The sequence below is a fragment of the Falco punctatus genome, assembly GCF_963210335.1.
Source record: "Falco punctatus genome assembly, chromosome: Z".
Taxonomy (NCBI): domain Eukaryota; kingdom Metazoa; phylum Chordata; class Aves; order Falconiformes; family Falconidae; genus Falco; species Falco punctatus.
This window is the reverse complement of record NC_137586.1, coordinates 15,808,618-15,823,439: the sequence shown is the minus strand read 5'-3', so window position 1 is coordinate 15,823,439 and position 14,822 is coordinate 15,808,618. Positions and strand designations below refer to the sequence as shown.

At 43.7% G+C, this 14,822-nt stretch overlaps 1 protein-coding gene across 1 annotated transcript in view; it reads left to right on the top strand.

The window, feature by feature from the left end:
- C6 (complement C6) overlaps window positions 1-5,471 on the top strand; it is a 66,637-nt gene extending 61,166 nt beyond the window's left edge. The window contains exon 18 of the mRNA XM_080372176.1: window positions 1,339-5,471. Within this exon, the coding sequence (XP_080228302.1) occupies window positions 1,339-1,520 (182 nt within the window). The 3' untranslated portion in view covers window positions 1,521-5,471. The remainder of the gene's footprint in view (window positions 1-1,338) is intronic.
- Window positions 5,472-14,822: the final 9,351 nt, after the last annotated feature.

Genomic DNA, 14,822 nt, shown 5'->3' with positions numbered 1-14,822 from the left:
GTGTAACTTTATGATAAGAGCAGTGGGTTTTCCCGTAAATGTCTGAGGTGCTGGCTGGCTCCGTGCACATCAAGTGCTTGCCAGGAAAAGGCTGAGTGGCAGCCATGCTCATTCCTTCACTTGCTTCCAGAGACAACTATGATCCTTATCACACATTGTCTACTTATGATAAATAAAGCAGCTGCAGTGTGTAGCAATCCTAAAACCCTATTTTGAAGATGAAAGATTTCTGCAGCGCAGGATTTTAATTAGGTGGCTGTAAAACTACCACATGAGATGTTATTTGTTGTGGGGCCAAACCAGAGGGCACAACCAGGTGTGCCCCTCAAGGGACGTGTTGTGGTGGAGCCTCTGAGCAACTTGGGCTCTTGGGAAGACGGTTATAATTTTAAAATGATATTGTGCCTATTTATTCCAGAGCCCATAAGAAGCCTAGATCTGCTCCCACTGTGTAAATGGTTTAAAGCTGGATACTGTGCCAGCACTTCAATGTTTTTATCTCAAAAGCCTTACAGAGGAGCCTTGTTCAGTGAAGAAAAGTGAGAGACAGAGGAGAAAAATGCATCAAATAAGTTTTCATTGCGGTGTTCAAGGGGTTTGAATTGGACTTTCCTCCTCACCACCTCCACAAAAGTAATCTTTCTCATGAGTATGCACAAACGTTTAGGAAATCGAAGTTTCGGTTTTCCTGAGAAAGAGTAGCTGGTATCAACACAGAGGCAGAAGATACTGCAGTACCATGTGAAAGCAGCTAAACAGAGGAAAACACACATTTTTCATATGTTTTAAGAAAGAGAAGGCAGAAACTTAGTTTCCTGCCCAGGGAATTTCTGGGAAAGAATATAAAGAGTCAGAATCTGATTAGATCAGAAATGGGTAATGAAATAACCAGCAGGACTGAGCTTTACCACAGGCCAGCAGCAGGTAGCTTAGCATTCATAAAGGGAGCTCTAATGAAATAGGAGCTGACACAGTATGGACCTTAAGACTCCATTTCACAGCAACATTGTGTGCAAGGATAATTGGGAACAGAAAGTCAACTTAATATCTTTTTGTTGCAAGAAAGGTCAGGGAAAGCCACTGGATAAAAAATAGTTAGGTACTTAATTTCTGCTTCTGTATGGGCCATTGCTGCAAAAACTGATACTTAAAGCTGCTTTTGCCTCTATTGTAAATGCCCTACCATTTAGTATATGCACTATAGGCTTTTTCTAACTAATATATCACGAACCTCCAATAGTGTTTTTTTCCCTGTTGGACCTTGAAATGTTGTCAAACTGTACAATATGTTATTAGTCATGACATTTGCAGCTAAAATTCCAACATGTTCATTCTCAGAGACACAGACCCAGTGCTTCTGCCTGATGCCTTACCAGTGCCCCAGAGAAGACAACTACCTTCACTGCATCCAAATGGAGTCAACAGGGAGGAGAAGGACAGTCAGCCATTGCGCACTGGCAGCCATGAAGTGTGCTGGCATCAAACTGGAGGTGCTGGAGCAGGGGAGCTGCCTGGCATAACATGTCAGCTCTCCTGGCAGCCACCATGATCATCCCACCATACGCAGGCTGAGCCATCCTGGGAAAAACCTGGATGGTTATAAAAGGACAAGTAGATCAAAAACAAGGATTAAAAGAAAAAAGAAGAAAAAAAATAAAAGGGCACGACAGATTTTTGGGAGAAGGGTGGCAGTGGGCTTTTTTTGGTCTGAAAATGGGTGTGTGGCATAGGAATGCTCTCACCGCTCATAACTCTGTGAATATGCAGGGGGAGGGAGGGGAGCGGATGGAAAGGACAAAAGAGGAGCATTGCCTCTGGTCTCACCTAGTGCTCAGTGAGACTCTTCCTTTCCTTAGCCATTTGTTGCTTTGCCCCTGTGCTTGTGACTGCTGTGCACTCTGGTTGTCTCGTTGGCTGAGTACCTGCTGTGTCATCCAGGCAGGCAGACCAGGCACTTCAGTATCACTGCCCGTTCCCTCTGACACCTAATGGGGTCATGAAAGACGTTACCTGTACAGGCACCCACGGTGCAAATTCAGGGAGCAATACAAAATACTGGACCACAATACACAATGATTGAGTAAAGTCGTCAAAACCATGTGATTTTTAATCAGAGTAACTGAAGGGAGGAAGTGGTTGCTTTATGGGTTGGTTTGCTGGGTTTGAGCCTTAGATACTGTTTGGGAATTTTGATGGTACCTTCTGAGGTGAATTAAACACACGTTTGTGCTTAAATATAAAATAAAAGTTTAATAAACAATGTAGTCCTACCACAATACCCAGCTCTACATGGAGTCTGCAGAAATGTGTCACAAATAGATTCCTTACATGCACTTTCACCAGCACCAATGCTGAGAGCAGTTGCATGAGGCACCTCAGCCTGGCCATGGGTCCATCTCCCAGCCCAGCTCTGCTGCCCAAAGTTGGCCCTTGAGCTCGAGTCCCTGAAACATCCCATTCCAGAATGGCTACAAGATAATGTAGAAGCTGTTTCTTATCTCACCATCAAGGGAAACTTCACACCTTGCAAGAAGCCTCTTTCTCTGCCATGTCTGCTTCTAGCCAGTTTAACCCCTTCTTGTAGATGGGCCTTCTTGCCCTCCATGCTAGACCATTCCTCAGTCACAAATTAACACCACTTCAAAATTTCCCCTTCAACAGTCAGAATTTTACAAAATAGAGGATTACAAACTTACCTTCCAAGAAGAGGAAAGCAGAAAGTCACTTTTTTTTCATCAGCAGTCAGCAGAAAAATGGAAGTCAGGGACAAAAGCATGAGAAGCGTCCATTGGTGAATAACCTGCCCTATATATGTGTCACACCTTGCCAGGGCTGGGCAGAGTCACCTGGGAACGGCCTGGATGTGAAATGGTTATTTTCCTTCCAAGGGGATATCAGACCCCTGTATTTGGGATGTTGCCAAATTCCCTAAATCATCAGCTAGTCCCAACTGGATAGAGCTCAGGGTAAAGAAGCAATTAAACATGCTGCCAAATACAATAAAGCATTATGTGTGGAAAAAAGTGTGGTAAAAACTATTATAAAAAACTGAGATAGGTTTGCCTTTGTGGTTTTATGGCTCTTTCCTCCAACTGACAATATATACTAATATGCTGGTGATAGTCTGGGAGAAAGTTGCAAATCTGATTATCCCCAGATTGGTTTTTAGTGCCCTTATTTCTTCTTGCTGGTTGTATTCTATGGAAGAACAATCACTCAGAATGGTGGTATATGCCTTCTGCAGCCTCAACAAACAATGAAGATTTCTTGCTCCTGACCCTGTAACCTTAAGACTAGCTTTTCATTACAGGACTCTGATTCCAGTGTGACTGTCTAGCAGTGATCCTGATAGGAAGAATTTTTTCCCCTGACACTTCTCACCATAATAAATTGCCAGGTGAAGTTATTTCCCGATAAACAGAAGACAGCTGAATGCTCCTCAGCTGCCCCCATTTCTCCAGCACCTCTGGTCTCAGAGTGGTTGTGCGATGTGCAAGCATTTGCATTAAGACTTCTGTTGTTCTCTCTGACTGATGGGGATAACTCCCATAGTTTCTGTTTTACAGTTGATTGTTATGGCACAGGATGGAGACGTCTTCTGCCACTCACTAATAAAATAGTGATTCAGACATCAACTGAATCCAGAGGAAAACTGCAGCTTGCTAAATTTAGCGGGAGTTTTGCTGTTGGCTTCAGTAGGATCAAGACTGCATTCACAAGGACTTTGAGTTTGCTGCTGTGCTCTGTCACAGGGTCCTCAATCCTCATATCAAAGGCTGCAGCTCTTTAATACTTCCTGCAACATCTGTCTTTTTCTTGGATGAGCTCTCTCTGCTACTGTGATAACATATATTTGGTAATGATAGAGTTTTCTTGTTCACTGACAGCAGGAAATGCCATCCCTCCTTTGCCATTGTAAGCTCCAAGTAATGCTATCTGATCATTGCCTTGAGTCATAAGTTATAATTGGGGAAGATGAAGTAAACCTGAACTGAATCTGTCAGGGTAACAAGGGTCACAGAGACCTTACCGATTCTTGAAGGACAGCTTTCTCAGTAATGCAGCTTCTCTACTGCTCAGAAAAATCCCATATATTTGTTCTTAATGTCAGAGAGAAGGCATTATCCAAAATGAATATAATGAGCCTTCCCACTGACGCAAGGTTCCATACAACATCCCAGCATATCTAATTTTTCACTTGTACAAGAGCACGTGAAGTGTATGTAGAATACACTTACCACAGTGAGACAGCTAAGGTGCAATTCAGTGGCTGGACAATTAGCAGCTGCTGTTGTGGGCTTCTGTATAAATACTTATCACAATTGTAATGTAGAATGCAAACTTTGACCAAATATAGACGAGAACTGACTACATAATGGCTGTTATAAAGTTTATCCTTATGCAACCTCAGAAAGAGTAATCCAGAGTTTGGTTCAAGGATTTGAAGATAAGGCAGATACAGACATTTGAATAGCAACTGCCGAACTTTTGCCAATGAGCCACTGCTTAGTTATAGTAATCACTGTTTCCTGTTACAGCTATGACAGAAAACATCTTTTATTAAATGTTTGAGTCCTGATGTCTTTATTTCAGCTGCTATGTGAGAGGAAAACCTCTCTTAAGAATTTGCTGCAAAATGTGGTTGTGACTAGTTAATGCAAACTTGCTAGGTGCAGTGATCACAGTAGAATATGCGTACTAGATCTTCTGCTAGTGCCACTTCCCCAATGAGTGACAAACCAGAGGCAACCTTGGTCTTTTTCCCCACTGGGTTCCTGCAGAGCCCTCCTCGGCTTGCACTCCAGGGAGTGCAGGGATGTACCTCCAGCAGCAGCAGCATTTGTGACATATGTGATAGCTCCAGCTCAGCATATTCAATTCACATATTTAGAGGAAGAAGTCCATCATGTTTCTTCTCACCCAGAGATCCCTGGGCAGTAGGCTTGGGCTAGTTTCACAAAAGGGAGGCTTCAGCTGTATCTGTAACAGAACTGACTCAGCTGTGCTGGTGGAAAGTTATGGGATTAAGATGCTGCAAATAACATTGTTTTAAGTTAAAACTTAAGTAGATTTAATAATTCCCCTGCTCAGAGGTGTTGAATTTACTATAAAGGGTCTTTCAACCACCTCCCAAGGCTCTGTGTGTCTGTGTGTGGGTAGGTGTGAAGGTTTCCCATGGGGAAGGGTTTGGGTTAAGCTGATCTTCCTCCCTTGATTACTGGGAGTGAGAAGCCCCTACAGGTGTGTCTGCATCCAAGATAATTAGTCAGTTGAGGAGAGAAGCAGTCCCTCAGAGGGCAGGATTTCTGTCTTTCTAGGTAGACATCTAAAAACAGGCTGAGTGAGTCATGCCCTAGAGGTGCCTGTCTTCCTCTGTTGACGGTGAAGGGAGCTGGGGGGTGACTAGGAAATACAAGTATTTATGCTATAGATGTCTAAAACTGGATTAAATTAATCCTACCTCTTCTATTTTTAAAAAACGAATATATATTTTAGATAGAAATATATATAAATATGTATATACACTCCTAATATACAGTTTCCAGTACTGCATTATTTGTCTTCCAGATCAGTGCCACTAAATTGCCACTTTTCAAGAACAACTAGCTCTATCCATGAAGGACCGAAGCTGCTGAGGGGCTCAATGCTGTGATCACTCAGGGTTAGAGACTGGCTCCCAAAGCAGCGCTGGGCCCCACACGCGGTGCCTGTGCTCCCTTCCCATCGCACACTCTGTGAACCAGAAACCAGCCAGCATTATTCACATGTGGGTGGAAGAAACGAGCATGCCTGTATGAGACAGACAGCCACCGGCAAAACGAGGACAGGATGATTTCAGTGCGTCGTGCCCTGCTCATTACCCGGTGGGGTTTGGGTCTCAGTAGTTCCAGGACCCGAAATAACCAAACCCAGAGCAGAAGAGACTCGATTTTAGCCTGCTGCTTTTTAGTTGAAGCCTGGTTGCTCCCCCGCCTCCCCCCATTATCCCTCCCTAGAGCCCCCTTACATCCTAAATTGAGGGTCAAGGGATCTTCAGCCTGGGACAAATGAGCTTAAATGAAAACAACAAATTACTTCAGAGAGATATGCTAAATTCCCATTTTGTTTTTGGAAGTTGTTATTTCCATAATTTGCAGCATCATCCTTAGGGGACAAGAAATCATTTATAAGCATATAAGGTATCTCAAGCATCAGGGCCTGAGGGCACCAGCCACACTTACAGCCCAGCCCACCCTGCCCATGGCCCAGGACCCCATTTCAGCCCGCCAAGGCCATCAGGCCCTGCCCTGCCTGGCCATGGACCCTGCTGATTGGGACCCCGTCCATGTGTCAGCGTCCTGGCCTCGGCCTGTCCCATTCCTCAGGGGCTGGGGCTGCTCAGCTCCCTGGTGTGGGGTGGGACAAGTTCAGGCTGCCAGGTGCTGCCTGCCACCATGGGGGTCCCCAGGGAGCCCCGGGCCCTGTGGCACCCTGACAGGGAGGTAAAACAGTGCATATTTACCTGGAAGTCATAAACATGTCAGCAAGTACAAACTTCTAACAATATTTTCTTTATTGGTCATAAAACCCAGTTATCAAGGTCTTTCTCCCTCTACTGCTCTCTGCTGCTGAGATCTTGCTGAAATAATAAAAATGAGTCTTCTGCTTTTATTAGATCCTTCTGCGAGCATAGTGTAAATAGAGAGGCTGATAGGAGAGCCTTAGTTTTCCTGTGGTGATATCTTACTTTTCAGACAAATAAGTACAGAAGCTATCACACACAAGTGGTTTCAGGAAACTGGGCACCAACTGGGAATTTCACGCTGCTGATGAACAAGTAGGTCTTGTGAAATGCTGTCTCAGAGACTTCAGGCCACGGTCAATGTGACCCATGTGTTAAAATCCACTCAGGGAGAAAATAAAGCTGATTATCTGCTGTTTCCTCAGGTCACTGGCTCTTTGCTTGTTTCTCGGGAAGGTTTTCTGACACAGCAGTGCAAAGCAGCCCATCCGTAGCTAGTCTGGAGAGAAGATGCAATTAACAGCAAAGCAGAAATTACATCTGTTCCTGGAAATCAGCTTGGCTAGAGACAACAGAAACTTATAGCAGAATAAACCATAAGTGGTTGAAAACACTTGGTGTTGTTTTTTTCCCCCCTAATGTTCAAAATTAATGTCTATGATGCACATGTAATCAGGGTAATGCAGGTGACAGTAAGCAGGTGGCATGGGTGTCATTGCCACAGTCTCTCTCCAGAAATGAGTTGCTGATTATGCTGCCAGTCGCTCCATGGGGTGCAGGACTGAGGAGGGCCCTGACTGCACTGAAGCCCATCGATGCTCCCCCAGAAGCTGTGATGATCACTGCCTACCACCTTCTGCTGTCTTGCAGGGGAGCTCAAGGGGTACTTGTAATTTTGGACAAGGCACATTGGATCCCAATGTATCTGTATGAGTACAGCTGAAGACTGTGGATAAGAATATGTGGGAATATGTTTGGTGTTTCTGTTTCCTGAGATTACTACCACATAAGCTAAAAATGGCCAGAACCCCTAAAACTGCCATTCTAAAATAACCCATTGAAAGTGAACCATACTTACAGCCAGGGTGATGTAATTTCAAACCTGAACGTGGTCCAGGTAGTGCTAGATAGCATTACAGAAAATGTTTGTCTTGGTTCACCAGGGCCATGCACCAGGAAAAATACCTATGCAAAAATAATGTATCCAAGGACTGCAATGGGAGCAGGGACATCGAACCATGACACACACCCCTCAGGCTGCCAGATTCAACAACCGTGCTTTAGATTTCGGGAGGCAGAAGAGAACTGGTCTTTTATCACTTTTCGGGACTAAGGATTTTTCCTACTTCTTTTTAAGGTTTTCTCTTGATAGTGACAGCACTGGAGATATCTTGTCCTTATCAAAGTTGCAGAATAGAAAAGAATGAAGCCACATAGTCTGTATTTGACTGAAAATGTCTAGATGACCAGTAACCCCTCTTTCTGTGTCCTGCTCCCTGTAATTGTGGCATTGACATGAAATGGGCTATTGAAAAGGTCAAGTCTTCAGTGAGGGTTGGAAGGAAACATCCCTGCAGGTATGACACTTGCTGCCACTGGGAAATGTGTTAGGTGTAACTTTCAAATGCCTTGATTTAGGCCTCACATTTTCAAAGCTAAATTTGACGGTCAGTCCCTGGACTCACGAAAGTTCTGTGACTGCTGGTTACAATGCTTTGTACTACATGTAATGACTTGGTGAGTTCGTTTTCAGAGGTTTGAAAGGTAGACCTGAGTCTGGCAAGTAAGTACTTCTCTTCTGAGACCATTTTGAGAGCTACTGTTATTAACAGTGATCACATAAGTAAAAAAAAAAAAAAAAAAGATCTAGGAAATAAATAGCACTTTACTGTTGGACTTTAGCGGTGGGCTAATTTTCTGGAATTATTATTACTTTATAAAGCAGTTGTGCTTCAGATTTCATTGCTCGTGTAAGTTCAGGATATTTTGCAAGTGGAGCGTTTTTGGTCCCATGTCCCCAGAAGCAGCAGAGCAGGGTCACCATAAGACTGCAGCCATTTCTGTCCCCTGCAGAGCAGCCTGGTTGGGTCTGTGCTGCATAAGCAAAATAAGACCAGGTCATGGGATTCAGGAAAGGGTAAATTATCATCCTTCCTGGTGAATTATTTAATGTGGTTTTGGTCTGTGCTAGCTGGTCCTCCCCAAAACAGCGTTTGGGCCCCATTCAACCACTTACATGGGCCAAGGACTGTTTCCAGTAAGACAACAGATTCTGTGGTGGTGGATTAACTGGCTGGATGTGAACTGACCTATACCCCTTTGTCTCTGGGGCTATGAAATGAGGACTGTCCGGTTTTATTTACTGTTACAGGCACTGGTTATTTGCTCTTTCCCAGGAATTCTAGACTTGATTTACTTCATTCACATGCCTGTATCTGTTTTGAAACTCTCTAGCATGCACTAGGGACAGGCAACAGTCCAAAGGGTCACTGTTCAGGGCCAGAGAAATGTTCCAGTTTTTGAAGTATAAATGAAACTTGAAAGCACTGTTTCAGTCATCAGTTATCTCTAAATGGGGCTGGGAAATTTTGAGAAACGATATTTTTTCAGTATTGGCTGAAACTTCAAGCAATACTCTATATGTTACTTCAAGCTCTCTTAAGTTAAACCTGCATAGTACAATACTTGACAGTATCAGATGATTTATGATGATTATCTCATATCCTTGTTTTAGTTTGCTAGGGAATAACTTCCTAATAAGTACATGTGAAATCCCAGGTTATTTTGTTAGCATCTGTGAATACATTTTTGTTTTGTCTGTGAAATTCTCTGAGAGTTACCGTGTCAACATTTGTTGTGCAATGCTTTCATTTACTGTGTAACAGGGTGAGAACAGCAGTGGGTTTTCCTGTAAATGTGAAATTTTTCTTGGCTAACACAATGTTCAGAGGCTTGCCAAGAAAAAGCTGGGCAGTGGCTGCATGCCTTACTGGCTTGATGGGTATGCTTGGGGGTGCGTGCAGGTGTGTGTCTGTACACATGTGCAAAGAAACAAATTTGCTGGAGGGACTGAAAATGCTTTATCACTGGCCAACACCACCACACGCTCCCATCACCAATACAGCCATGGTTGTTGCAGTCCTCGTTTAGGCTGCAACTAGCTTGCATATGTGAGCATGTACAACAGAGAGGCTTCACCAAAGATGTAATCATTCTTGTCCCTGTAGGTACAAACTCAATGTCAGCACTTCGGTTTACTTTTTAGCCTTATGATACATGCCCTCTCTTTCTAAAATCAACAAGAATTGTAAATATTGAGACACTTGAGTGGAGCAGCAAAGCAGCACAAGCAGTCGGTCCTTGCTGGAGATAGCTGTGGCTGGCACTCCTGGTCTTGGCTTTGTATTTGGGCCACCTCTTCTCACCCTTGTTCAGCTGGCTGAAGTCTCAAAGCACTGCCCTGTGCTCAAGTTAATCCATCCTGATCTACCCAGGGCTTATTAGCTCAGCCATTGTATTGCCCTACTGCAGCTACATGGTCCCCAGATCAGGCTATGCTGTGTCTGGACAGCTTAAAGAGCAGGGACAGTAGATATGAATAGCCTAAGGCCATCTTTGGGACTTACGAGGATTTTGTCTTCTTGGTAAGTCATATGGGTAAGCTTCCATAAAACCTGGTAGAGGAAACAATGTAGAGAGAAAAAAAAGGAATAAAACTCTAACTATCCTGTAGATAATGCACCCAAATTTTCCCACTGAGCATTACAATACCTCCTCCTCTTGTTTCAGCCAGTGTTCCAAGGATTAGAAGCAGTCTGACTGCATCTTGGTGGGAGCATCATGCAGAAAGACAGTATTTGTGTGCTGGGAACAACGGTATGTACTGAAACAAAGATGGCAATCCTGTTTTCGTGGAGACATCAGCGTGCATGTCCTGGGAGATGATAAAAATAAATCCATTCTCACTCTGAAAATGCCAGCCTTGGCATCTTTTTCTATTTGGAGGGGATTTACAGCAGCCTTTGCTGCTACATATGCCTGGACTAATTGCACAAGTAGAATGCTGTAACCTGCTTTATGCATGTGACAGTACTTACGTAACTCTCATCATCAAAAGATTTGATCACCTGAGTAACAGTTCTCAAAATGCAAGAACATTGCTTGTGCTTGTTGTGCGTTGTCTTTAGGTAAATAAGGCTTGTAATACAAGCAAGTTCAGTTACGATAATCATTCAGGAAGTGAATGCTACCATCACTGTAAGTTTTAGTGTAATTGCTGTCCACAGTAAAATATAAACCCATTAATTTGCTTTACCAGAAGCTAGTGATCTAGTTTGGTTAAACTACCACGCTGCTCAAAGCACTATTTGCAGCTCTTTGTCACTGCTTCCCTCTTGTTAAATTTTATTTTGTATATTCACATCTAATACAATTCTTAGAGGCCTGAATATAATAAAAATTCATTTAGAGACGTGCTAAAGTGAGTTGATAGTTTTCTTTTGCCTGCTGTAGGGCAGGACTTTGCCCACTGGCCCCTGACCAAAAGAAATGAAAACAGCCACCTGAGGAACAAGTGCAGGAGAGCAGGACCTGGAGTATGAGCTCCAAGCAGTTAACATGACTCCTGCGTTTGGCAGAAGACCTGGGGTGTCAGCAGCATCATTCTGCTGATTGGAGACAACTCCTCTGTGTTTTGCAGCAGAGGAAGAAAGATATCAATAGCAGTTTCTATTCCTGTGCCTCCTGTCATAAACAGTAATGGCTCTGCTGTTACAGTGGCAGCTCATCACAGTGAGCAATGTGGCAGAGAACACTGTGGTGGAAATGGAGCTGACCTGTAATAGCCATATGAATCTATTGATGCAATGGCTTTAGGTCGTGAGAAGAGCAGGGCAGGAGATTATTGATTAAGCTTCTATTGGGGCTGGAGAGAGAACAAAGACATACGCAACAGCTTCCAGGTTGAAAGCAATTGGCAAAATCATATGGTATAAAGATCTGTCCCTAAAGAAACTGCAAGCATGTGTCATCAGGTTATGAACTGGCAAGTGAGGGAAAGCAGCAAGTTAAGCCCTACAAGAAGAGGGGTGGAAAAGTGGAAGTGCATGTGCAGTTGGTCAAAGCTAAAGACATTAACAAAACAGGAGAGAAAAGGGACTTCTCAGTGCAGGGAATAATATACCTTGTAAATGTTATTTACACCAGGTTTTTAATGTCTTCAAGTTATGTTCTTCTTCAAACCATTTTTGTTTTAGTTAGTGACATTTTGCTTTAGCAGGGCACTAAACTGCTGATCTGTTGTCAGCTGTGAGGTTCTTGGCCAGGGCTGCAGATCAGGGAGTGCTTCGGGAGCCACAGCCTCCCACTCGGTGTGTCTCTCACCCTGAAAGGCAGAGGATACCTCCACGGGGAGAGCTCAAGGAGCCATGAGATGCACAATGGGGATATACAGTCTCCAATGAAAAGATTTGCAAATTGTAGCTCGCATGATTAATGCTACCATCGTAATGTAAATGTTGGTGGACATTTCTTGTTTTCCTTCAGTTAGACACCAGGTGCACATTGGTCCCAAATCTTTTCCATGCAGGCAGGCTCCCATATGGGAGGAAGTTGGAAAGCTTCTCCCATGGCACTGTATAGGAAAACAAGGTCTCTGTCACTGTTCAGGTGCTGAGTTGCTGCTCCTAGATTAGGGGAACATACATCAGAAAATCTTTATTCTTTCTTAAGTTTCTGCTAGCTACTTGTCTGTTCTGCTTGGAAACACTCCATGTCTTATGCTTAACCTGGGGCCACTCCTGCTCTGTGCCATTCCTGCTGTATCCTTCCCACCTTTGCTTCCAGGCTGTCTCCTTCCACCTTTTCCAGCTTGCTGTTTTTCAGAAAGAGAGCCTGTGTGCAGGGCCATTTGAGCAGGAGCCTATCTACCTGTGTTGTCCTTTCAATAGTATTTGAATCTGTTGACTACCTTTTAACAACACGTAACTGAGTGTTAGACATCCCAAAGGTACTGATTCTTTAGTATCTTCCATGAAAACCGGCAGCTGGGTAGAGGAAGATCTCTCCTGTGTCTTCCCCGAAGGAAAGGACACAGTGCATACTCATTCTTCCTAACCAAAGACTCAGGGGTGGGGGGTGGGGGGGGTGGGGGTGGGGGGGGGGGGGTGGGGGGGGGGTGCAGGGCAGGAGTGGGAAGGAGAACAAAAAATACTAGACAACCAGGTCTTGATAGTTCTGCTGCTCAGAGGACTAATTTTTTGCCAGGAAGCAACCAAGGCTCAGTTTCACTCCACATGATGAGACTGTTTACCACATAGTGTAAACTAGGAGGAATTCTTTTCAGTGTTACTGTTTTATAAAGGTCCCTCCACTCCGTCCTTGTGCCCGCTGCTCTGCCTCAGGCAAGCCTTTTTACTGCACAATTTGTGGTGGTATCTTCCAAGTCACTGGCGTCAAATGATCCCATGAGTCTGGCTCATCAGTATAGATAACAAGCTTACCTTACCTCAATCTGAGTTACATTTAATCTGCCACAGCATTGCCCAGTTTCCCAGTTGGTTTCTGTCTTTCAACAGCTTCTTAGGGAGTAATGTTTTTTTAGTTGAATGTAATTTGCAAAAATTTATCACCTTGCTGTGAGGTTTCTCCTTCATTCTTTCTTCTTCTCTCTTCAAGCAATATATGAAACTGTTGGTGCCTCTATGCATCCCTGGGAGGATCTGATCTTATTGATAATAGGAGCAAATATTTAGGATATTGCATGAACAGTAATATGCTCCCTCTTGGGACATGTATGCATTGCAGGTCTCTTTGCATCTGGCATCAGAGACTGCAAAATGTGAAAGCAAGGCAGAGTAATGCTTTCGGTAGCTTAAAAGACCCCAGTTCCCATAAAAGGCTGTTGTCTGCTATGGAAATGTTCTGTAGTTCTCTATTTCTGCTCTTCACAGTTCAGCTGCCCAAAGTGCAGGTCATCTAATATAAAATTCCCCCAGGTACCCCGACACATGGCGATGGGCCAAATGCTCCCAAAAGCAACACATGGTCATTTAGTTCAGGAAAAACAAAGGAGTTTACCACTCTTCCAGGTAATTTTGCTAATTATGGAACCATGATCCCCTCTTTGTTCTTCTCGTCTGATACTAATTCATCTGACTTTGTTCCCTCACCAAGAAAAAGTGTCTTACAGTTCCTTTTTAGTTTAACAATGGTAAGGTGAAGAGGTGGACCACAGTGACTAGGGATACTTCTGTACTGAAAGGACCAAAGTGTGGCCAGCAGATGTGCATATCATAGCAATGAATGAACAAATGATCGGACACATTGTCATCCCAGTCACTGGTCCTACATGAGCCTGGATTTCCTTCATTAAATAGTCATATTGCTTTGAAGAAAACTTCTACCTACTCACTTCCTTCTTATTCCCTCCCAAGCAGCATTAGACAGTCAGCTGGTTGTTTATAAAAGAAAGAAAAAAAGGTATCATGCCTGTTCTGAAATACTGTAAGATGACCTCAGATTTTCAGGAGGGATGATGGAACTGACATGCTTTCTGACCTGGCCAAGCACAAGACTGAAAACAGCATGCAGAAGAAGTGAGGCAGGGAAAGGACTGTGGTGTCACAGCACAAAGGGGAGCAGACCTTTGCCAGACACCTGCAGGCAAGAGTCTATGTGGTGTCCACAGGGAAGGAGCTGGCTGGTCTGAGAAGTAGGAGGGGAAAAGATGGAGTGGGTAATTATAAAGAAAAAGGAGAGAAAAAGGATCCCTGTGAAGATTTAGATGAGTCAGATAAACAGCGAGATGTCAGGGACTGGATGAAGCATTTGAAATGCAGCCTTCATTAATACTTTGTCTGTCTTATCTCAGACTAATTTACTTTATGGACGTGGAGATCTGTTCCCACTGATGTATCGAGATGATTATCAGGCAATCTTGCTGGTTTTTTAAACTGTTTCTTAAGCAGGAATTCTCAACATTTCATGAGGTCCTGTGCTGGTTTTCTGCATTTCACTGTGTTTGAAGACATGAATCACCAAGTCACTATTGTTTCTGTGCTATCTATCAAGAAATTTCCAGGCAATTTTCTCTTGCCTCCAGCATCTATGGAATTGTACCCAGTGGGCTCATGGTACAATCACATGTTGTGCCAGCTGCCCCAAGAAAAAGCCTAGAAATTGTGGACAAGAGAGTAGGGAGTAACCAAGGGGCAAATGTCTGTTTGCTCGCCAAACGTGCTACTCCTGAGCAAATTACATAGACCCAATAGCGGATTAAACTAATTTGGCTTTTATTCTACTTGTTTTCATCTATAAGGTA